Source organism: Somniosus microcephalus, chromosome 16 (assembly GCF_052327205.1).
Source record: "Somniosus microcephalus isolate GS21.2 chromosome 16, FLI_Smic_1.0, whole genome shotgun sequence".
NCBI classification, from domain to species: domain Eukaryota; kingdom Metazoa; phylum Chordata; class Chondrichthyes; order Squaliformes; family Somniosidae; genus Somniosus; species Somniosus microcephalus.
The window spans coordinates 91,183,615-91,207,736 of record NC_141002.1 but is presented as its reverse complement, the minus strand read 5'-3'; the positions used below and the strand labels follow the sequence as shown (position 1 = coordinate 91,207,736).

At 43.7% G+C, this 24,122-nt stretch overlaps 1 protein-coding gene across 3 annotated transcripts in view; it reads right to left on the bottom strand.

Annotated features, from left to right (window-relative positions):
- usp15 (ubiquitin specific peptidase 15) overlaps positions 1–24,122 on the bottom strand; it is a 131,576-nt gene that overhangs the window by 17,386 nt on the left and 90,068 nt on the right. For all 3 annotated transcript variants that reach the window (XM_086009422.1, XM_086009419.1, XM_086009421.1), the window contains 6 exons: positions 20,535–20,693; positions 19,225–19,449; positions 11,625–11,708; positions 11,437–11,531; positions 8,307–8,498; positions 6,374–6,489 (listed from right to left, as the gene is read on the bottom strand). In XM_086009422.1, coding sequence (XP_085865548.1) covers positions 6,374–6,489; positions 8,307–8,498; positions 11,437–11,531; positions 11,625–11,708; positions 19,225–19,449; positions 20,535–20,693 — 871 coding nt within the window. The remainder of the gene's footprint in view (positions 1–6,373; positions 6,490–8,306; positions 8,499–11,436; positions 11,532–11,624; positions 11,709–19,224; positions 19,450–20,534; positions 20,694–24,122) is intronic.

Here is a 24,122-nt window from a genome sequence, read left to right as displayed (position 1 = left end):
TGAGGTTAAATGTAAGAAATCACACAACACCAGGTTATAGTCCAACAGCTTTATTTGAAATCACAAGCTTTCGGAGCGCTGCTCCTTCGTCAGGTGAAGTGGAGAGATGCATAAAAACACAGCTTATATAGTCAGAGAATAATGCCAGATGTTTACAGGTAATCTTTCTAACTGCCATTTATCACACCTCGGCAGAGAGATAATCAGAGCAATCAAAGGTGTAAATGGTGTCCAAACAGGTCAGTCAGGAAAACATTACATCAATGTGGTGTGATAAATGGCAGTTAGAAAGATTACCTGTAAACATCTGACATTATTCTCTGACTGTATAAGCTGTGTTTTTATGCATCTCTCCACTTCACCTGACAAAGGAGCAGCGCTCCGAAAGCTTGTGATTTCAAATAAAGCTGTTGGACTATAACTTGGTGTTGTGTGATTTCTTACATTTGTCCACCCCAGTCCAACACCGGCATCTCCACACCACTGTTGAGGTCAGTATTGAAGTCAAATGGTCGCAGTTCTTACTGAAACACTTCAATGGAACCTCTAGGATAAAGCCCTACAACGACATTACCTTGGAGTATTTATGCAAAAAATATAATTTGCCTTAACAGTTAAGTACGTAGATAAGTTCAAGTTTGAAGAGCTCGAACACACTATGTTTGGCCTCCCACCACCATTTGCTGCTCCACTAAAAAGCAATGAGCCAAGGCAAAGTGACGATACGTTAGATCATCCACGATTTGATCTTTAGGACTGTGTGCTCTTTAGCGCAGGTGGAACTGTTCTAATTTAGGATGGCCCTTGGGGAGGGGTTGGGTCAAATAAGTCTTCACCATGAAACCCTACAATCCCGATCATTAGATTGACAGGGGCCATTCAACACACTGAAGCTGCACATTCATCGCCCATTCGGCTAGGCTACATGGATTGGAAGAACACAACATGCTAAATACCCAGCTCCACACTGTCAAGAATACTAAAATAGGGATCAAACAGTCATTTATCCCCCCCGTCCATCACACAATAGAAAACAAAAAGGCAGCTGTCTGGTTAAGAAACACTGTAATGGTGAGGAGCTTACGGAAGGATAACTAAATCAGCAGTTAACATTTTATTTAAACAAATACAACGGGAATGAAATAAGTTCTAGTTTTCAGTAAGTTAACTCAAACTGTTGTGATTAAGGTTAAAGAATTTAGTTTGGCGCTCATCCATGACACCACACAGCCAACATTTATATAGAAAAACATTAAAACTGGAAATACACAGCAGCACCAAGGGTAAGGGTTACAAATTACTGATAGCCAACAGTAAATCATATGATTTAATTAATACACAAAGTACATAAAACACAAGAGTAAAGGATGACAAGAGGCCATTCAGCCCATTGAAGCTCATCCCTCCAGTACATTAACTCTTCCATCATGGTATCTAATTGCATTGAGTAACCCAATGATTGTGTTTGTATTAACTCACTTGGCAGATTATTTCAAGAATATATCACTCTTTGAATGAAAACGTTATTCCTTGTATCTGTTCCAAAGTTACTTTTTACTAATTCCCATTCATGTCCTCTGGTCCTTCTTATTTGACTTACTTTGAAGCAATAATTTGAGTTTAACTTCTCTACCATTTAATATTTTATCTACTTTGAGAACATCTTCCTTAACTACCTGCTTTCTGGACTGCTAAGCTTCTCTAATCTTTCCTCATAGCTCATCCCTTTGGATCACCCTTCATCACTTTTCTGTACCCATTCTTCTTCTTACCACTTGACTCTCATTTTTAAGACACTAACACCTTGCTGGAGTATTATTTCACAAGCGCCTGTTGCCCTCCCGAATCTCAACAATACTCTTGTGAACTGTTCAACCACAGGATGCATCTCAGCAATGTCCACACACAACGTGGACAAAAGTGCACTTCCAAAAGGAGTTGCTGGATAGCGACCAGGCGTGGGGACTTTGGCTTATTCTCTTCTCCATAAGCCAGGGAAGCCAGTTGTGCCCTTGCCATATCCCAGGCTGAGATCAGCTTACTTCAGTACAACTCAAAGACAGAACCTGGGACCTTCTAGCCTGTATGGCTTACTGAATAAACTGATTGGGTTATCAAGGAAGACCCTGTAACCATATTTTTAAATGCAAGTGTACCTTTTTCTGGTATGGTTACTAAAACCATATTTCAAGTGCGGTCTGGTCAGTGCATTGTAAAGTCGTAGCATAACCTCTGTAGCGTTAGATCCTACTGTTCTGGCTATATACCCTACCATTCTATGAAGTTTTAAATTGCTTCTCCACATTGTCCAGGCATTGAAAGTGATAGCTCTATTATTAATCCCAGGTCCCTTTCTAAGCCTGCTTCCACTAATTTAATTCCATCTATTGTATATACTTGTATCCCACAGATTTCAACCTATGTGCAATAATTATTAGTCTTAAATTGAATTGTGTGTGTGTCTACTTAATTGTCAATTTTGGTTTGATAACGCTCCTGTGAAGCGCCTTGGAATGTTTTACTATGTTAACGGTGCTATACAAATGCAAGTTTTTGTTGTATAACTGTTCTAAATCCTTTCCTGCATACTCTGTTTCCACTGATCCCTATTTTTAGAACAAATCTGATTATCTCATGATTGGTTTCGGTATCCAGGTCATTTATATTGATTGGGAACAAGAATACAATACTGACCCTTGAGGATTCCACCCAACACTCCCTCCCATTCAAACACCTCATAATTACCCTTCATTTTGTAAATTTGGCCAGTTTGTTCTCTGATTTCATAGAATCATGACGGCTCTTTGAAAGAGCTATCCAATTAGTTCCACTCCCCTGCTCTCCCCCCCGCCCTATAGCCTTGCAAAAATTTTTTACCCTTCAAGTATTTATCCAATTCCCTTTTGATTTGATCTTGAATTGCTGAGAATTTGTTTACTTAGAAGCCATTCATGTAGCATTTTATCAGAAGCTTTCTGAAAGTTAAAAAGACTATCATAAGTAGTACCACCACCATCTACTGCACAGCATCCTCAAAGAAGCCAAGGTGGTTTCTCCAGCACCATTTCCATTTTCAAGATTTAAGTTATATTGTTTTGGTCTCCTTACCTAAGGAAGGATATATTTGCCATAGAGAGAGTGCAACAAAGGTTCACCAGACTGGTTCCTGGGATGGGGGGATTGTCCTATGAGGACAGATTGAGTAGACTAGGCCTATATTCTCTAGCGTTTAGAAGAATGAGAGGTGATCTCATTGAAACATACAAAATTCTTACAGGGCTTGACAGGGTAGATGCAGGGAGGATGTTTTCCCTGGCTGGGGAGTCTAGAACCAGGGGGTCACAGTCTCAGAATAAGGGGTCGGCCATTTAGGACTGAGATGAGGAGGAATTTCTTCACTCAGAGGGTGGTGAATCTTTGGAATTTTCTACCCCAGAGGGCGGTGGAGGCTCAGTCATTGAGTATATTCAAATGTAAGAAGTCACACAACACCAGGTTATAGTCCCAACAGTTTTATTTGAAATGACAAGCTTTCACCTGACGAACGAGCAGCGCTCCGAAAGCTTGTGATTTCAAATAAAACTGTTGGACTATAACCTGCTGTTGTGTGACTTCTTACATTTGTCCACCCCAGTCCAACACCGGCATCTCCACACCATGAGTATATTCAAGACAGAGATCGATAGGTTTTTGGATATTAAGGGAATCAAGGGATATGGGGATAGTGCAGGAAAGTGGAGATGAGGTAGAAGATCAGCCATGATCTTATTGAATGGCAGAACAGACTCGAGGGGCTGAATGGCCTATTCCTGGCTCCTATTTCTTATGTTCTTAAAATTAATGTAGTCTTTTAAATGATCTATAATCATTATTTCCATTAAAAAGCGGCAAGAACACAAGATGCATGCTTTTTGTTATGTAGTGGAAATATGTGAATTAGCTTCATCAGACACACCTTATGTGAGTTAATCTGAACTAAGTTGTACTGTACTGACAGAGAAACACCACTGGCATCAATCTGATTTTTGTGTGTTTTAAAGACTGGGGTATAATCACTCTGCCTCTCGCTTTCAGATTGTGTCCAGGGTGTTTTTTCTGCAGCAAAATCTACAGCTTTTTTCAACCTTTCAATATAGTTTTGCATTTAAAAAAAGATTTCATAAAACATTCAGTTGGAAAGGTGGCCACTCACAACCTTCCTCCGTATGACTGCATGTCACTGCCGTCAGACAATGCTACTGACGGAACTGCTCAGAAAGTGAAGCAGTTGAAATATGATGCAGATAAAAGTACGGTAATTGAATATGTATTGCCTAACTTTTAGAATGTACTCAAAATGCAAAGCAGGTTTGGTTCAGAGACACACACTATCTTGTCATATATAGGAACAAGTGCTAATAAGTGATTTTTAATTCTTTGTTTCTTCATTTGACGTGTTCAAATAATTCTAAATGACAACAGATTACTTCATATGCTCGAGAACCACCTCCGTGTCTCCTGAAAAAAACCTCACTCATTATGAGCTGTTATCTTTACAGATAAAGTCCAAATATTCTGACAAAAATCTCCATTAGATTTTAGCAAACTAGATACAAAGATAGCATCCAGCAGGTGAAGGGCCACTTATGAAATGCTTTTAAGCTGCTGATGTTGTGCAGTACTGTTAATCGTGGATAAATGTACAGCTTCCAATTCCACTGTGTTTCTTTAAAATGGGAATTAATCAACATAATTTGGTTGAAATATGCCTCCGTATATTTTATTGATGATGTGGCAAGTTGGCATTATGAAGGGTTGTGATAAGGTAAATGGAGAAAACCTATTCCCCACTGATTGTTAAGTCACGAATGAGGGGCCATAAATTTAAGGTCAGCATTAAAAGAATGAAGGGAGAAGTTAGAAGATTTTAAAAAAATACAGAAGGTAGTTAGGACTTGGAATGCGCTACAAAAACAGAATGCACAACAGCTTTTAAACGGGAAGTGAATAAATATCTGAAAACGAAAAATATAGAAGGGTGTGGAGAAAGGGCAGAGGATGAAGACTGCGTGGATAGCTCTTTTAGGGAGCCAAACGTAAGCATAATGTCAAATGGTTTCCCGCTGTACTGTAAAATTCTATGATTCAGAGATGAGGGGGAGAACAGAGACTGGCAATAAAACGTTCCAGCAGAACACCTCCATTCAGCAAAGAAAAAATGTAACAGATTTCTAACTGCAGAAACTAATGCAAGGAACTCTGTAGACACAACTCTGAAGTAAAAAGCAAAATGGCATTGCCCTGTTCTCAAGCCCCAGTAGTGAAATGCGTAAACTTCTCAGAGAGAGACACAAAACCAATGACAAAGATTCATTCAGCTTAGCTACAATTATGAATATGACAAAGTTGTCTTATTAAAATGTGTTAGGCAATGTCAATAACTTAATTCTGAGTTTTATTCATTTCACTTGCCTGTAGGTCTAATCAGCCTAAATAATCAGTCAGGGTTACACCATTTGACAGCCTGAATGGTACATGGACAGAAACAGAACAGTATCAAACATGGGTAAATGTTGCCTTTTTTGTTGTACAATTTATTGGAACATTGGGTTCTGTAGACTTTGGTATCTAACACAGATTATAAAATAAAATCAAACCAGGGATTCTAAATTATTATTCATCTAAACAAAAGTACTGCTAGACTTGACTATTCCAAAGTACTCCTGGCTGGCCTCCCATCTTCCACCCTCCATAAACTTAAGGTCATCCAAAACTCTGCTGCCCGTATCCTAACTCGCACCAAGTCCTGTTCACCCATCGCCCCTGTGCTCACTGACCTACATTGGCTCCTGGTCCGGCAACGCCTCGATTTTAAAATACTCATCCTTTTTTCCCCCAAATCCCTCTATGGCCTCCCCCCTCCCTATCTCTGTAACCTCCTCCAACCTTCCGAGATGTCTGCGCTCCACCAATTCTGGCCTCTTGCGCATCCCCGATTTTAATCGCTCCACCACTGGCGGCCGTACCTTCAGCTGCCGATGCCATAAGCTCTGGAACTCCCGCCTCTCTCTCCTCCTCTAAGACGCTCCTTAAAACTACCTTTGACCAATCTGCCCTAATATCTCTATGTGGCTCGGTGTCAAATTTTGCTGGACAACGCTCCTGTGTTAAAGGCACGATATAAATGCAAGTGGTTGTTATCAAACCACAAATGTATTTCTTATGTGCAAATACTATGGCTAAATATTGGCCTATAAATGTGACTACACCAATCAGTACATTAGCACTCGTATTTTACACAGATCCGCAGGGAAGGGGACGATTTTGCCAAAGGATAGCCACAAAGTCCTCATTAAGATTTAACATTTCCAAGTTAGAAACACTCGAGCCTTACTTGGAGATCCCTCCTCGTGTACACCATTTTGCCCATTGCCATTGATTCCAAGGTCTTTGGAAAAATGATGGCTTCCTTCTTCATCTTCATTTTCATTACAGGTTCTAACATATCGGCTAGAATCAAAGAAACAGGAACAAAAAAAAAAGTATTTCAGAAAACTCAACTTGTTTTTAACTACTGATTAATGTGTACTTAACAAAAAGAAATGTGAAATAAAATCTCAGGCTTGAAGGTATGAACTGTCGCGAGTTTTGAGCCCTTTAATCTGTAGGGTCCACGTCCCTCTCCCAACCCCTTACAGCCCATAGAAGCTTTAATGCTTCAGTTTAGGGGAGTTCAGAGCTCCCCCTATGCATTGCTGGGACAAATCAGTCTTAAATTATCAATGAGACATTTTTTTTTTTTTTACTAGCAGTCATTCTGATAGAATCTTAATACATGTGGTTAATTTGTGCAGGATGGTGGCAGTTTTGAGGTGTGAATTAAACGCCCAAAGAGGTTGCGGCAACCCAAGCTCAGTTCACATAATGCACAAAAAGCAAAAAGAAAAACTGCAAATGTCAGAAATGTGAAACAAATAAAAACAGAAAATGCAGGAAAAGCTAAGCAGGTCAGGCAACATCTGTGGACAGAACAGGCAAGTTAACGTTTCAGGCGCGGACCCTTCAGGAGTTCTGCTGAATTGGCCACCGTGGCCGGCCGTGCCTTCAGCTGCCTAGGCCCCAAGGCCTGGAATTCCCTCCCTAAGCCTCGACCTAACTCTGCATCTTTAAGATACTCTTTAAAACCTACCTCTTTGACCAAGCTTTTGGTCACCTGTCCTAATATTTTATGTGGCTCGATATCAAATGTTGTCTGATTGCGCTCCTGTGAAGCACTACTTTAAAGGGTTTGTTGCTTTATACGGAGCTCTCAGCTCCGTATCTTTTACTATAGCGTTCGGTTATCCGGAATTTTTGATGAACTGGCACCACGTCGGTCCTGTCCGTGCCGGATAAAAAAAAGTTTCCTGTATATTGTTTGTTGTTGAAGGGGCCACACCTGAAACGTTTGACTGCTTTCTCCACAGATGCTGAATGACCTGCTGAGTGTTTCCAGCATTTTTCATTTCACAAAACACCCATTTACCAGCGGCAGACCAAAAAATCTGCCCAAATCCACTCCTAAAATTTAACTACAACAGCCTTGGCACCATTGCAAACTCCTACACATTCTGATTATCAAATGCCCCACAGATGTTCTATGCTTGTGAGAGTTTTGCCACAGCAGGAGATCCGCCTTCTTATGCCAGCTTATCTGCATAATCATGGGGGGGGGGGGGGGGGCAAGGTGGAAATGATGTTCTCTCCAGTGCAGAGCCAGCAACTGCAATACATAGAGGGGTGGCAGAGAAAGTATACTGATGTTTGGCAAACTTAAGTTTTCCTACATTACAACAGTGAATACACTTCAAAAGCACTTAATTGGCTGTAAAGCTCTTTGGGACGCCCCGAGATCGTGAAAGGTGCTATATAAATGCAAGTCTTTCTTTTTAATCTTCCTAAAAGTTATATGGGTTGGTTGACTTATCTAGCTCGGCGAGAGATTGTGTAAGCTGGCAGCAATAGGACAACTTTCTGTGTAGGGCTGAGAGTTTGGGCGTGACCACTATCCTTGGGTATCAGAAACCTGCCTCCAGCCAGGAACTCATGTTTATTTATAGATTCAATCAAGGCTACTACACTTCTCTGGAAAAGCATAAACATGAACAAAACCAACCTATGGGCCAGACAATCAGTGCTCCATCTAAATTGTTTTCATCACACTGCTCTTATTGTTAATCAATTGGAAGACACGAACCAAACTATTAATAGAAGAGCCCGTGCTGTCCTGACAGGACGAGCATAAAAGATTTCAGAATGAGGAGAATAATCAACGGCCAGATACTTACCACATTTTCATAAGTAATAGGTTATAGAGCTTCTCCTCAGTAATGTTTCTAGGCACAGATATCATAAAGGGTTGGCCAAACAAGCACGCGTTGCTATGGTGGCCATAGCTGGGCTGCCGGTACTTCTCACGTAGATACACTGGAATCACTACAGTGTCGGTGTCGTCCGTCCTACTGCCAGTTACTTCAAAACTACAAAAAAGGAAAATGCATTTCACTGAAATGTGCATTACTTTTCTACAAAAATCCATTATTGGTTTAAACGAAGCGCTAATCATCATCGCTGGAGGGGGTAAAGAACTGAAATGGCCCACATCATTCTCAATCACGGCATGTGGTTAAACAAAGGTACACAAATCACAAGACGACATTAATAAACTTGCAGAACGGACATATAATTGGCAAATAAATTTCAACACAGATAAATATGAGGTATTACATTTTGGTAAGAAAAATAGGGAGGTCACATATTACTTGGAAAATAAGAATCTAAATGGGGTAGAGGAGCAAAGGGATCTCGGAGTACAAATAGACAAATCACAAAGTATCGACACAGGTTAACAAGGCCATAAAAAAAAACAAGCACTAGGGTTTATTTCTAGATATAATTGAAAAGTAGTGAAGTTATGCTAAACCTGTATCGAACCTTGGTTAGACCATACGGAGTACTGTGTGCAATTCTGGTCGCCATATTATAAAAAGGATATAGAGGCACTGGAGAGGGTGCAGAGGAGATTCACAAGGATGATACCAGAAATGCGAGGGTATACCTATCAGGAAAGGATGAACAGGCTGAGTCGCTTTTCTCTTGAAAGAAAGCTGAGGGGTGACCTAATAGAGGTCTTTAAAATCATGAAAGGTTTTGATAGAGTAGATAGAGAGAGTGTGTTTCCACTTGTGGGGAAGAGCAAAACTAGAGGCCATCAATATAAGACAGTTACCAAGAAATCAAATAGGGACTTCAGAAGAAACTTCTTTACCCAGAGAGCGGTGAGAATGTGGAACTCGCTGCCACAGGGAGTGGTTGAAGTGAATAGTAAAGATGCATTTAAGGGGCGGTTAGACAAGCATATGAGGGAGAAGGGAATAGAAAGTTATGCTGATAGAGTTAGACGAGGAAAGACGGGAGGAGGCTCGAGTGGAGCATAAACGCCGGCATGGACTGGTTGGGTCGAATGGCCCGTTTCTGTGCTGTATATCCTATGAAAAATGAACAGGTCGTTGTTCGAGAAAGCTGTGCTACTTTAGGTAAGTGAAATTAGGGAAAAAAACCTATTAACTCATTAAAATACCCTAAAATTACATCAGCTGGGGACAGTGAAACGTGTGAAATAACTATCTTTTCCACAGTAAATAGCTGCCCTTTTCACAATAACATTGGAATGAATCATGATTACTAGAACCAACCTTAATACATTTCCAGGATTTCTACCAGATTTTAGACATCTTCATTGTGTCATGAAGTATTCCTTAAAACTGTTTGATAACACTGATTCTGATCGGTATGTTTGAAGCAATGTATTACTCTGAATTTTGAAAATATTGAATGAAAACGAATATTGATGTTTGTGGCTTGGCTGCAAATGTCAGTTTGGCTCAGTTGGTAATGCTCCTTTGCCTACGGGTTCAAGACCCACTCTAGGAACTGACACTCAAGTGAAGTACTGAAGGAGTGCTGCAGTGTTGGAGGTGCTGCCTTTTGGATGAAAAGTTACAATGAAGTTCCTGTCTACCTGTTCTGCTGGTTTAAGTGCACAGTAAAAGATGCTACGGCACTTTTGTAGAGGAGGAGGCACTTTTCCTGGTGATCTGGTCAACCCTTTCCCCCCTCAACAAACACCTCCTAAAACGGATTAACTGATCGTTCATCTTATTTCTTTATTTCAAATCTGGCTGTGGGCAACAGATTGTCAAGGGATGCAATATAAATATAAGAAGCCTTTCTTGCATTGGTACTGTGAGCTGTTGAGCTCCCTCTGGTGGAATAGTCACAGCAGTGTCTGTTAGCTGGTCTGAAGAAATGTTAGCATTTCTTGTAGATTTGTGAATATTTTAAAATGATAGCAGTAATTCTGTATCTGTGATGCTGTTAAAATTAATTAATTCCGCAATCAATGCAACAATGGAAAGATCTAAACTTGATTGTAGCTTGCCTACATTACAACAGTGACTACACGTCAAAGGCTGAGGTCGTGAAAGGTGCTATATAAATGCAATTTTAAAAACCAATTTCCAGTGCTGTGCAATAAAAGTCCCTTGCACAAGTCACTCCTATGCACAGGTAGATGTGGACTGCTCTGCGTGAGGCATTATTTATTTTTGTCTGTTTTGAAGTGCTTAAGGGCCAAGAGTAAAAGGCTGCATGGAAAAAGAGCTCCTAAGAGGTACAATCAGAGATGCAATTACTTCTGTATGTCATGGGTAGTACGGAGGGGGAACATATTTGTTGTTTGGGGCGAGTAGTTACAAGTGATGACAGAGGTCTGCCCTTCAGCTGAATAGTAAAAACAAGTCTCAACCAATCATAAAACCAGCTCATCACCCAAGAGCAGTTTGGCCATCAAATTATCCAGTTCAAGTATTACGAGTTTGATAATCGCTCCTATGAAGCGCCTTGGGACATTTTACTGCGTTAAAGGCACTGTATAAATGCAAGTTATCAATTCATTTGTCCATTGTTTTAATGGAGGTGCTAACCTGTGTATAACAATCCTGAAAGTTGGCCTGTCGGCAGGTGGACTTGTGGCTGGGGAAGGGAAGGGAAGGGTGGGCGTGTGCAATAAAACCAGGAAGAGGTGAAAGGCTGCGAGTTGTTGCTACCTGTAACAGAGTTTCCGCTTATTATGAAACACACTCTTCTGTATATAACTGCATCTGGAATTTGTCTGGGAAAATGTCAAGTCTCTATTATCCAGTGTGGCATTTGGGCCTTCAACCATGTTTAAAATAAACACATTAACTCCAGACAAATGTGTTAAGATACTAATATTCACAGTGTAATTTCAGGGCCTTTCTCTTTCACTGCAAGTATGTGCAGCCAAGCACTTGGTTAGAGGCAGGAGTTAGATGTTGGAACAAACAAGCCACAATACTATTCTAAAAAGTAGTTAAGAGTTACACAATTACTTACATAAAAATATCATCTCTTTCCATGATGCTACTCAGGTTTTCATCCACAGAAAATATTCTATGGAATCGGTGGTTGTATATATCTGTGACAACCATCTGAATACAAAGCACAAGAAAAATGGTCAACAATTATGACAAAAGTAAAAAAAAAACTGAATTATTCAAAATTGGAATAACTCCGATTCTTACTTTGTCTGCAGCAACATCTGATAGAGTAGACAGTGCCGCACACAGATCTGAAATAATGCCGATTTTAGGAACAACTACTTTATACTGAAAGAAAACAGAAGAACTTCCGTTAAACCGATATTTAATATATCAGCATCAGCAAAAATGCTCACGTGAAATGCATGCTGGTGGAGGTTTGTGTGTCAGCCATGGCTCAGTGGGAAGCACCCTCATCTCTGAGTCAGAAGGTTGTGGGTTCAAGTCCCACTCGAGACTTGAGCACAAAAATCTAGGCTGACACTCCAGTGCAGTGCTGAGGGGGCGCTGCACTGTCGGAGGTGCCGTCTTTCGGATGAGATGTTAAACCGAGGCCCCATCTGCTCTCTCAGGTGGACGTAAAAGATTCCACGGCACTAATTCGAAGACCTGCAGGGGAGTTATCCCCGGTGTCCTGGCCAATATTTATCTCTCAATCAACATCACTAAAACAGATTATCTGGTCATTATCACATTACTGTTTGTGGGAGCTTGCCGTGCACAAATTGGCTGCCGTGTTTCCTACATTACAACAGTGATGACACTTCAAAAAGTACTTCATTGGCTGGAAAGTGCTTTGGGATGTCCTGAGGTCGTGAAAGGTACTATATAAATACAAGTCTTTCTTTTCTTTTGAGTTCAAGTGTAACAATTACATAAACAAACTCCAATCATTATAAAATAGCTCAGGTTATATCTACTCTCAACTTACTCCAAATACAGCTACATTTCATGCTTCTGCTTTCTCGTCTTTTCTTCTCCCCTGCACGACCACCTCAGGAGCCCTGAAAGGATCCCCATCTCTTGCTTATCTACGTGCTACCTCTTGCCGACGTTATCCACAGGCACGGGATCAGTCTACCTCAGATGTCGGCATCAATGTTCCCCCTAATTTTTTTTTTTTTTTTTTTTAATAAAGTGGACGGTCCCTTTAACTGGGTGCACGGCTCATTCAAATTTTCGTACATGCGCGGTTTATTCCCTGTAGAAGCCGGTGACCGGCCTTGCGCGGGACCTTCACACTGCCGCGCGGCTGCGCAGCTTAGCAGGAACGTTGGTCAACACCATAACAACTTTGGTGCTGTCAGACTGCCTGGCCAATATTAAGTCTTGGATAAGTCACGCTTTCTTCAGCTGGACATGGGGGGGTGACCGAAACAATTATTTTTGGTAACTACCATAAATTCTGCTTCCTTACCAGACTCCATCTTCCTCCCTCCCTCCCAGCCAGCCATTCACTCTCACTGAATAAAATCACGTGCAACCTCAGTGTCGTGTTTGACCTCGAGCTAAGCTTCAGTCCCCATCACCGAGCCCATTTACTTCCAGCTACACAACAACACTGCCTTGCCTCCGCTGCACATCGGCCATTCGTCCGCTCAAACCCTACTCTGTGCTTTTGTCACCTCAAGACATGATTAATCCCAAGCTCTTCCTGCTGGCCTTTCATCTTCCTCATGATCTGAACGGGATGAGAGTCTTTCACACATGTACTGCTTCAATCTCTGGAGGTGGACTGAGCACACATTTGGCGAGACAAAGCCAGAAACGGATTGTTACGTCACTTTATTTCACAGCAAGGAGAACGCACAGGGCAGCAGCAATGATTGGACTCAAGTAATTAAAACCAGACAACGTATTTTGGTATAATACAAAGAACGTCACAACAGTGGGCCGTCTTATGTGACTTAGGCTGGCTTACAAATATTCTCCAGTATTTCTCACCTTTTGGCCTTAATGAAAGCTCTCACAGCTTTCTCTTTAAACCCAACTATCCTGGCACACTTCTGTGCCCATCAGTCTCATGTCTCTTGCTGATTACGGCTAGAAAATGGGATTAAAGACTTTCCAATACAATGGGATTGAGGTGTTTACCCAGACAAGCTAACAAATTGATTATTGATAGTCTGTGAAAAAACCTCATCAAAGCTAGCTCATTAGCATCTTAACTACCTACTGTCTCAGACACCCCACTTTTTAAAAAAATTTGTGTGAATACGTTATGCTCTCAAAAGATCGCGAAATGTGACAATCTGCATTCGCCTCTTCAAATCCCATCATGGCGTCGCTCCTCCTTACCTCTGCAACTTGCTCCAGCACCTTTCAGTCTTCTGATACCGGCCTCCTGTGCATCCCCCTCCACCCTGCCTCTCTTCGCTCCACCATTAATAGCAGAACCTTCAGTCTCTACTCTCTAAACCCCTCCGGCCTCTCTACTTCTCCAACTTTTTGATCTTTACGTCAATCCTGCCTGCAAATTTCTCTCCCATGGACTTAAGTCTATTCTCCTCCTCTTATTTCTCTGTAAAGGGCTTCAGGACATTTAGCACCTTAAAAGTACTATATAAATGCAAGCTGTTATTGAATCTGTTGTATGGATAGATGATCACCTTCTATATTTAAAAAAAATGCAACCATAACTGTTAAATCCGTGTATCTTGAGGTTGGTGTCCTTCAATAACTTGACAAGAGACTGCAGGGAACAATCAACAGGTGTTTACTGGATGAGGGTTACTCTAAAACTAAACGTACAGATCCCTACTCAGGGTTTATATACAGGTGTGGTCACTGCCGGTACTACATTATACAGGAGCTGTAAAAAGTAGTTCTCCCCTTAAAGGTACATACACTACAATTCCTCCCCTTTTAGATTAACAGTACCATAACATTCATTTAATAATTAAATATCAACTAATTACAATTAACACTTTTAACATGCAACATTAACTGAAAATAGTCCATTTATAAATTCAGTCTTTGGGGCGGCTTCCTGATCCTTTCTGGATAGCGCCTTTCCTGAGTGTCTTGCTCTTGGTGTGGAGGCGATTCTGGCCCCCTGTCGTCGGTTGGTTCATCAGCTTCTGATGCTACTGTTTCTGGGGTAGATGCTACCTGTGTGTCGGGTTCATCACCAGGTACGCGAGACATGGGGTTGACTCGTTCCTGTGACTCTAGGATCTGGTCAACATGGCGTCTCACAATGTTCTCCCCAACATCCACTGTGTACATTAGTGGCCCCTGCCGTGTGCATATCGTTCCTGGTTGCCATTTCTCGGTTCGGTAGTCGCGGGCCAAGACTGGTTGCCCTACATTGAAGCTCCTTGTCGGCTTCTCATTGATGTGCTGGAATTGCTTATTCTCAACATCTCTTTGTACATTTGGTCTGAGCAAATCCAGACGAGATCTCAACCTTCGGTTAAAGAACATCATGGCCGGGGTCTGGTTGGTGACTGCATGTGTCGCATTTCTGTAGGCTAACAGGAAATTGTCCACCTTATGCTGCAGTGGAACGTCGTCATCGCACATGGCCCTTACTGCTTTTTTAAAGGTTTGTACAAACCTCTCAGCCAATCCATTTGTGGCTGGATGATACGGGGCGGATGTGTAATGCCTTGCCCTATTCCTTTTCATAAATTTCCAAAACTCTTCGGACACAAACTGTGGTCCGTTATCAGAGCAAATCTGCTCTGGCAAGCCGTTCCTGGCAAATATGGTCCGTAGGACTGCAATAGTTTTCTCCGTGGTGGTGGAGGACATTTTGATCATCTCAGGCCATTTTGAGTGCGCATCCACGGCTATTAAAAACATTGAGTCCATGAATGGACCAGCAAAATCAATATGCACCCATTGCCATGGAGATGAGGGCCACTCCCATGGGTGTAGAGGGGCATGCGGTGGTGCATTTTGGACCTTCTGGCATCCTGAGCAGCTCTTTGTCAGGTCCTCGATTTGCTGATCGATCCCCGGCCACCACACATAAGCCCTAGCAAGGCTTTTCATTTTCACCCCTCCCAGATGGCCTTCGTGGAGCTCATTGAGCACTCTCTCCCTTAACTTGGGTGGAATTACCACTCGGGATCAACACATCAAGGTCCCCTGGCATACTGACAGCTGTTCTCTTCTGGATGAGAATGCTGGCAACAGTGAGTCGCCATGTGTTGGCCATCCCTTCACCGTCAAGTCATATACCCGAGACAGTGTCGGGTCATTTCGGGTCTCCTTCTCTATATCAGCGTTAGTTACTGGCAAGCGTTCAATTATAGTCGAATAAAATATTTCGACAGGGTCCACTGCTGGTGCTTCCTCCGCAGTAGGCAGTGGCAGGCGTGATAGCCCATCAACGTTTCCATGCTGTTTCGTGCCCTTATACTCGATTTCATATTGGTTCGCCCCTAGAAAAAGGGACCATCTTTGTAGCCGTTGCGCAGTCATCACCGGAACGCCCTTCTTTGGATTAAAGATGGAGACAAGTGGTTGGTGGTCAGTCAGCAAGGTGAACTTCTGCCTGTGCAGATAGCGGTTGAACTTTTTCACTCCCCACACTAGGCTGAGGGCCTCCCTGTCAATCTGGGCGTAGTTACGCTCGGCTGAGGTTAGTGACCGAGATGCAAAGGCTACTGGCCTCTCCGAGCCATCCGGGAATTTGTGCGACAGCACCGCTCCAATGCCATAGGGTGATGCATCACACGCCAACCGAATTGGTAGTGCTGGGTTGAAATGAGCCAACACCTCTTTTGATGTGATCAATTCTTTGCACTTCTGGAAAGCTCGTTTACATTCGTCATTCCACTTCCATGGTACCCCCATTTGCAGTAGGGTGTTCAGTGGGTGTAGTACTGTAGACAAATTCGGCAAGAACTTATGGTAGTAGTTCACCGGCCCGAGGAACGACCTCCGTTGTGACACATTTTCCGGTGCTGGAGCCTTGACTACTGCCTCAATCTTTTCAGGGGACTTATGTAACCCCTCTTCATCAATAACGTGGCCACAATACGAGATCTGCTTCTGGAAAAACTCGCATTTGTGGCGATTAGCTCAGAGCCCATATTCCTTCAATCTAGTGAGCACCTGCTCCAGGTTGGCATGGTGAGCACTGTCATTTTTGCCCGTGACCAGGATGTCGTCCAAATAACACTGGGTCCCTGGAATCCCTTGCAGGACTTGATCCATTGCCCTTTGCCAAATAGCCGGAGCTGATGCTACCCCGAACACCAGCCGGTTGTATTGGTAGAGACCTTTATGAGTGTTGATCGTGAGGTACTGTTTCGAGGCTTCTTCTACTTCCATTTGGGCCAGATCAATCTTAGTGAAGCGTTTCCCTCCAGATAGCGAGGCGAAAATATCTTCAATCCGCGGAAGCGGATATTGTACCGTGTGAAGGACTGGGTTCACTGTCACCTTAAAGTCCCCACAGATGCGAACCTTCTTTGGTTCCCCAGGCGTATTACTCAACGACCTCTTCATTACAGGAACGATGGGTGTAGCCCACTCGCTCCAGTCCACTTTGGACAGTACTCCTGAACGTTCCAAACCATCCAGCTCTGCTTCGACGGCTGGGCGGATCGCATAAGGCACTGGTCTGGCCTTAAAAAACTTTGGGCTTGCATTTTCCTCTATTTTGATCGTCGCTGTTATGCCTTTTAGTGTTCAGAGTCCCTCCTGGAACACTTCTTGTGCGTCAGTTAGCATTTTTGACAGTCGTCCAGGTGTGACGTCGTCATCCTTTTTGGCATCTAGTCAGTGCTTGTATGGAATGCCAATCTAGCTGTATCTTCCGGATCCATTCACGTCCTAGTAGTGGTGGTCCTCCATCTGGCAATACATATAGGTCCATTTTTGGTGTTTCCTTGCCGTTATATATAACGTTCACCCTTAATTTTCCTTTGGGGTAGACTTTTTGCCCCGTGTACGTCTTCAAGACAATCTCTGTATCTCTCAAGGGTATATGTGAGAATAGCCGCTTGTAGTCCCTTCGGTTTATGACCGTTAGGGCTGATCCTGTGTCCAATTCCATTTTCACTTGGACTCCGGCTATCTTGAGCGTGACCCAGATAGTTTGGTGATCCTCCGTTTTGATCACATTATGTAGTTTCAGACAACCCAGCTCCTTGCTTCCAGAGTCTGTATCACTTTTCTGTTCGTCTGCACTACTCTCCGTCACCTTATGTACCTTCTTGTACTTCTCCTGTGGGGATTTCTTGCTGCTGGTTTTCTTTTCCGACCTGCAGACTCTTGCTATGTGTCCTACTTTTCCACACTTGGTCCTTGAACCAGCAATCCTTATGGTCGTGTGTTGTTCTGCCGCAGCGATAGCACTTCGCTGTTCCGTATGACATTTCATTTGTGCCATATTCTTGCGGTCTCCGTTGTATCTCTGCCGCGCCCCGTGCTGCTGCTTCGTGTGATACTGCCATGCTGACAGCCTTGTCCAGCGTAAGATCCTTTTCTGATAGAAGCCGTTTCTGGGTTCCTTCACTTTGAAGCCCACACACAAACTTGTCCCTTAAAATATCTGCTAGTCCCGTTCCAAACTGGCAGTGTTTCGATAGCTTGCGCAGTTCTGTTACATACTCAGCATTACTTTCATCTTTATGCTGGTTCCTTTTGTGAAACTTAAAATCTTTCCGCTATCAGCAGCGGTGTGGGGTCTAAGTGGTCCTGTAGGATTGACACTATGTTTTCAAAATCCTTTTCCACTGGCTTCTCTGGGGTTACTAGGTTTCGCAGTGAGCCATACGTTTTTGCACCCATTGAATTCAACAATACCAGCGCTTTCCTCTCATCTGGCACTTCATTCGCCTTGCAGTACACTTCTATGCGTTCGACATATGTCGTCCAATCTTCGACTTCATTGTCGAACGCTGTGACACTGCCACTCTTCGGCATCCCTGGGTGTGGTTAGACTGGCTCAAAATGGCGTTTTCCCATGCTGTCCCTTCTTCTCCGCTGCGGCTCAAAATGGCGTCTCCCGCGCTTTCCTTTCTTCCCGCGCTCTCCCTTCTTCTCCGCTGTGGCTCAAAATGGCGTATCCCGTGCTCTCCCTTCTTCTCCGCTGCGGCTCAAAATGGCGTCTCCCGCGCTTTCCTTTCTTCCCCGCTGACGCTGCTCGCCCCCTGAACACCGCCCCTCTCTCTCGTTGACGCCGCTCGGTCCTGAACAGCGGCTGCGCCCTGTGCGTTCTACCCTCTCTCTTCTCGCGTCGACGCCGTTCGGTCCTGAACAGCGGCTGCGCCCTGTGCGCTCTACCCTCTCTCTTTTCCTGTCGACGCTGCTCGGCCTTTTCCTGTGCCGTCGGTCGGCTCTAGCGCCGCTGTGCGGGAAGGGTCTGCGCCGTACCTGTTGCCAGCCCGTTTCGCTGGAGTCTCCGTTGGATGGTTGACGCCCGTGCTTCTGGAATCTCTGAAGAAATAGCAGTATTTTCTTCACTATCTCGTCAAAGAGCCGTTTACAACAGAATTCACAGCAATGATGGAATTTCCTTCTGCAGAGTTGCAGGTAGGTTCGAATTTTCTCGTCGCCAATGTTAAATCCGTGTATCTTGAGGTTGGTGTTCTTCAATAACTTGACAAGAGACTGCAGGGAACAATCAACAGGTGTTTACTGGATGAGGGTTACTCTAAAACTAAACGTACAGATCCCTACTCAGGGTTTATATACAGGTGTGGTCACTGCCGGTACTACATTATACAGGAGCTGTAAAAAGTAGTTCTCCCCTTAAAGGTACATACACTACAATAACCATGACTAAAAGGCTGCCAAACTTATTTTCCAGTTCAATCTGTGAGTTAAGCCATGCTGCTCGTACCTGCATAGGTTTGGTGAGCGGATCAATTCTGACGAGGAAAACCTCCAAAGTACGTTCTTTTTTCAAGGGTAAAGGAAGTGTTAAATAACAAAATGGGTCAAATGTCACAGAAACCTTCGAACATTCAGGGCAAACAAGTGTAGATTTAAAAAGACCATGAAAAATATCAACAATGATAGAATCATTTCGTTTCCTGTGATTTTCCCACGCCTCCTTAGCAACCACCTTAAAAAAACAAAAAAAAAAACAAATTGAGATAGATTTCAGAGAACAAAGCAACACAGTTCTGCTTAATCATCTATGATTGACTACTTGACAAGTGACCGTTTCCCTCTGGGAATAAAATTTGACGAAGAATGTTTATAGCTGTGACTCTTTCTAGATTACATAGAATGTACAGCACAGAAACAGGCCATTCGGCCCAACTGGTCTATGCCGGTGTTTATGCTCCACACAAGCCTCCTCCCACCCCAACTTCATCTCACCCCTATCAGCATATCCTGCTATTCCTTTCTACCTCACGTACTTATCCAGCTTCCCCTTAAATGCACCTATGAAAGAGAACAGTTGCTGGTCTGTGGAATTTCTCAAAATTACCCTGATGCAGCTTTAGAATCGTAGAAATTTACAGCTCATCGTCTGTGCACCCCAAGTGGCCCATCCCTACTCTCTACATTTCAACATCTTAGAGCAGAATTTCGGCAGTCATACTGATAAATGCCAGACAGCAAGAATCTTTGGGTTGTACCAGAAGTATGATTTTGACAGTAATAGGATAGGGGCAACCAGAAACACACACTGTTGGTTTCAAGAGAATTCATGCAATTAACCTTTCAGGACATGTGAATAAAAATTAATAAAGCATGCAAATGGGATCACTTGTTTGGGGGGGGGGGGGGGCGGGGGGGATTGAACAACCCATAAATATAATGTAGTTTTACTTTTTCATGCAGTTTATTTAATCGCCTACCTGCAGAACTACATTTAGCAATTGCTGAATCTTGCTGGAAACCTACCATTTTGGGTTCGCTTAGCCAAAAGAAAGCCACTCTGCTGACACGCGTTTTGGCTCTGTTAACGAAAAGCTCTCACTGTGGGATCAGAGGCTAACTAGTCCGAGCTGGCATTGGTGCTTTACCATCACTTTGGAGCCCTAAACACCAATTTTAACAATGAAGTGAATGGGGAAGGAGAATATTTCACATTCAAAGCACTTCTCCAGAGAACACAGTTCACCTTCAACAACAATATAAGCATTAACCACAGCTCCTCCCTAAAATATGGAAAAATAAAATTGCAATTGTTTGTACCTCATCGGGTCTTCCTTCTGCATCTTTCAGCTGAATATACGGCTTTTTTCTAATCCTATTCAAATCTTCATGTAAGCCATCAAGAAGAAATGCAAGCAATTCTTGGGAGTCCTGTTGCTGGTAGCCAGAAAACTGAGGAGCAAATCGACCCACTTGCGTCTAAAACACAGAATGAAGATAAACTGTTAAATAACTATTTTTTATTAAGGTATTTACTAAAACTGAACTGTTGAATATTTGTAAAGCGTGAGAGAAAGTCCCATTTGATTTCATAGAATCATAGAATGGTTACAGCACCTAAGGAGGCCATTCAGCCCATCGAGCCCGTGCTGGCTCTCTGCAAGAGCACTTCAGCTGGTCCCACTCCCCCGCCCTTTCCCCGTAGCCCTGCAAATTTTTTCCCTTCAGGTACTTATCCAATTCCCTTTTGAAAGCCACGATTGAATCTGCCTCCACCACCCTTTCAGGCAGTGCATTCCAGATCAAACACTCGCTGAGTAAGAAAGTTTATTTCCATGTCGCCTTTAGTTCTTCTGCCAGTCACCTTAAATCTGTATCCTCTGGTTCTTGACCCTTCCGCCAATGGGAACAGTTTCTCTCTATCTACTCTGTCCAGACCCTTCACACCTCTATCAAATCTCCTCTCAACCTTCTCTGCTCTAAGGAGACCAACCTCAGCTACTCCAGTCTATCCACGTAACTGAAGTCCCTTTGTTTGTGTTCCTATCTGTCGTCATCTTCTGTAGAAGTATTTATATAGCAATATAATTTAAAACTGAAAAAGAAAATCATGCCCGAGAAACCACCTTGACTTCTTTGAGGATGCTGTGCAGTAGATGGTGGTACTTTTTAATGACAGTCTTTTTAACTTTCAGAAAGCTTTTGATAAAATTCTACCTCTTTGACCAAGCCTTTGGTCACCTGCCCTAATATCTCATGTGGCTCGTGTCAAATTTTTTGTCTTTTAATACTCCCGTGAAGCACTGTGGGACATTTTACAACGTTAAAGGTGCTATATAAATACAGGTTGTTGTTGCACACAAATGGCTTTGAAGTAAACAGATTCTCAGCAATTCAAGATCAAATCTAAAGGAAATTGGATAAATACTTGAAGGGGAAACATTTTGCAGGGCTATGGGGGAAAGAGCAAGGGAGTGGGACTAATTGTAGTTTGTTCAAAGAGCCGGCACAGGCATGATGGGCCGAATGGCCTCCTTCTGTGCTGTATCATTCTATGAAATTCAAATTACTGTGGCCGCACGAACTTAAGAAACTGCAGCAAGAGCTTAACTAGAAACAAGGAAGGGTGGTGTGAGCAGAATTTCCATATACTTGGCATAAATGAGACACCAAATGCACATGGATCACGGCAGGCTGAACTAACTGCACTGTGAACTCCAATGTTGAACAGATGCCGGGATACGGCAGAATACTGAAATCATAGAAATAACAAAGGGGGTCAGTCGGCCCAGCGTGTCTGCGTGGGTTCAAGCTGTCTACTTCAATCCCATTTCTCTGCTCTTTTTATATAAAAAAAAAAAAAAAAAAAAATTTCTACAGCGCCTTTCATGACCTCAGGACGTTCCAAAGCGCTTTACAGCCTACAAAGTATTTTCGAAGTATAGTCACTGTTGTAATGTAGGAAACGCGGCAGTCAATTTGCGCACAGCAAGCTCCTATAAAACAGCAATGTGATAATGACCAGATAATCTGCTTTTGTGATGTTGATTGAGGGATAAATATTGGCCAGGACACTGGGGATATCTCCCCTGCTCTTAACATAAGAAGTAGGAGCAGGAGTAGGCCATACGGCCCCTCGGGCCTGCTCCGCCATTCAATAGGATCATGGCTGATCCGAATCTAGACTCACGTCCACTTGAAATGGTGCCATGGGATGTTTTACATCCACCTGAGGGGGCAGACGGGGCCTCGGTTTAATTTCTCATCCAAAAGAGAACACCTCCGACAGTGCAGTGCTCCCTCAGCACTGCACTGGAGTCTCGGCCTAGATTTTTGTGCTCAAGTCTCTGGAGTGGGGCCTGAACCCACAACCTTCTGACTCAAGAGGTGAGGGTGCTTTCCACTGAGCCACAGCTGACACGCCAAGTGATATCCTTTTAATTTGTCCTTTTATTATTTTTCCTTTTCTTACAGGGGTCATGTCCAGGAGGAACTAACCAACAGAACACCACTGTGCAAACTTTTGCCATTTTGTGTTTTAAGCTGTAATGGTAGATGCTCTGCTGGAACTAATCAAGATATCTACCACAAAAGGAGAGACACCCTGATCTGACACTGCCTTTCAATAACCAGGCCATAAATCAGGATGCCTTTGAATTCAGATGTAATATTTGACCCCCAAATAAGAGAGGCAATCCCATGATTAAGAGAAACTCAATTTGCTGCGCCAATAAGGCGATCCTTCTCTTCTTAGGCAGTCCCTCGGAACCAAGGATGACTTGCTTCCACATTAAAAATTAGTTTGCAGGTGACTGATGAGTCCAATGCGGGACCTACAGTGTCTGTCACAGGTGGGGCAGACGGTGGTTGAAGGGGCGGGTGGGTGGGGTGCTTGGGTTGACGTGCGCTCCTTGCGCTTGGCTTCCGCTTGCTCCCGGCGAAGAGACTCGAGGTGTTCGGCGCCTTCCCGGATGCTTCTCCTCCACTTTGCGCGGTCTTGGGCCAGGGATTCCCAGGTGTCGGTGGGGATGTTATACTTTTTCCAAGGAGGCTTTGAGGGTGTCCTTGAAGTGTTTCCTCTTCACACCTGGGGCTATCTTGCCGTGCCGGAGCTCCGAGTAGAGCGCTTGTTTTGGGAGTCTCGTATCGGGCATGCGGACAATGTGACCCGTCCATCGGAGCTGATCGAGCGTGGTCAGAACTTCGATGCTGGGGATGTTGGCCTGAGCAAGATCACGGATGTTGGTGCGCCTATCCTGCCAACGGATTTGCAGGATCTTGCGAAGGCAGCGTTGGTGGTACCTCTACAGTGCTTTGAGGTGCCTGCTGTACATGGTCCATGTCTCTGAGGCATACAGCAGGGCGGGTATCACTGCTGCTCTGTAGACCATGAGCTTAGTGCCGGGTTTGAAGTCCTGGTCTTCAAACACTCTCTTCCTCAGGCGACCGAAGGCTGCACTGGCACACTGAAGGCGGTGTTGGGCTTCGTCGTCGACGTCTGCCCTTGTTGACAGTAGGCTCCCGAGGTATGGAGAGTGGTCCACGTTGTCCAAGGCCTTGTCGTGGATTTTGATAATCCGGGGGGGGGGGCAAGTACTGTGTGGCGGGGGCAGGTTGGTAGAGGACCTTTGTCTTACGGATGTTTAGTGTAAGGCCCATGCTCTCGTACGCTTCGGTGAAGGTGTTGACGATGGTTTGGAGTTCGACCTCAGAGTGAGCGCAGACGCAAGCGTCGTCTGCATACTGTAATTCAACGACAGAGGATGGGACGACCTTGGATCTGGACTGGAGGCGACGGAGGTTGAACAGTTTCCCGTTTGTTCTGTAAATTAGCTCCACTCCAGTGGGGAGCTTACTGAGGATGAGATGGAGCATTGCAGCAAGGAAGATTGAGAAGAGCGTTGGTGC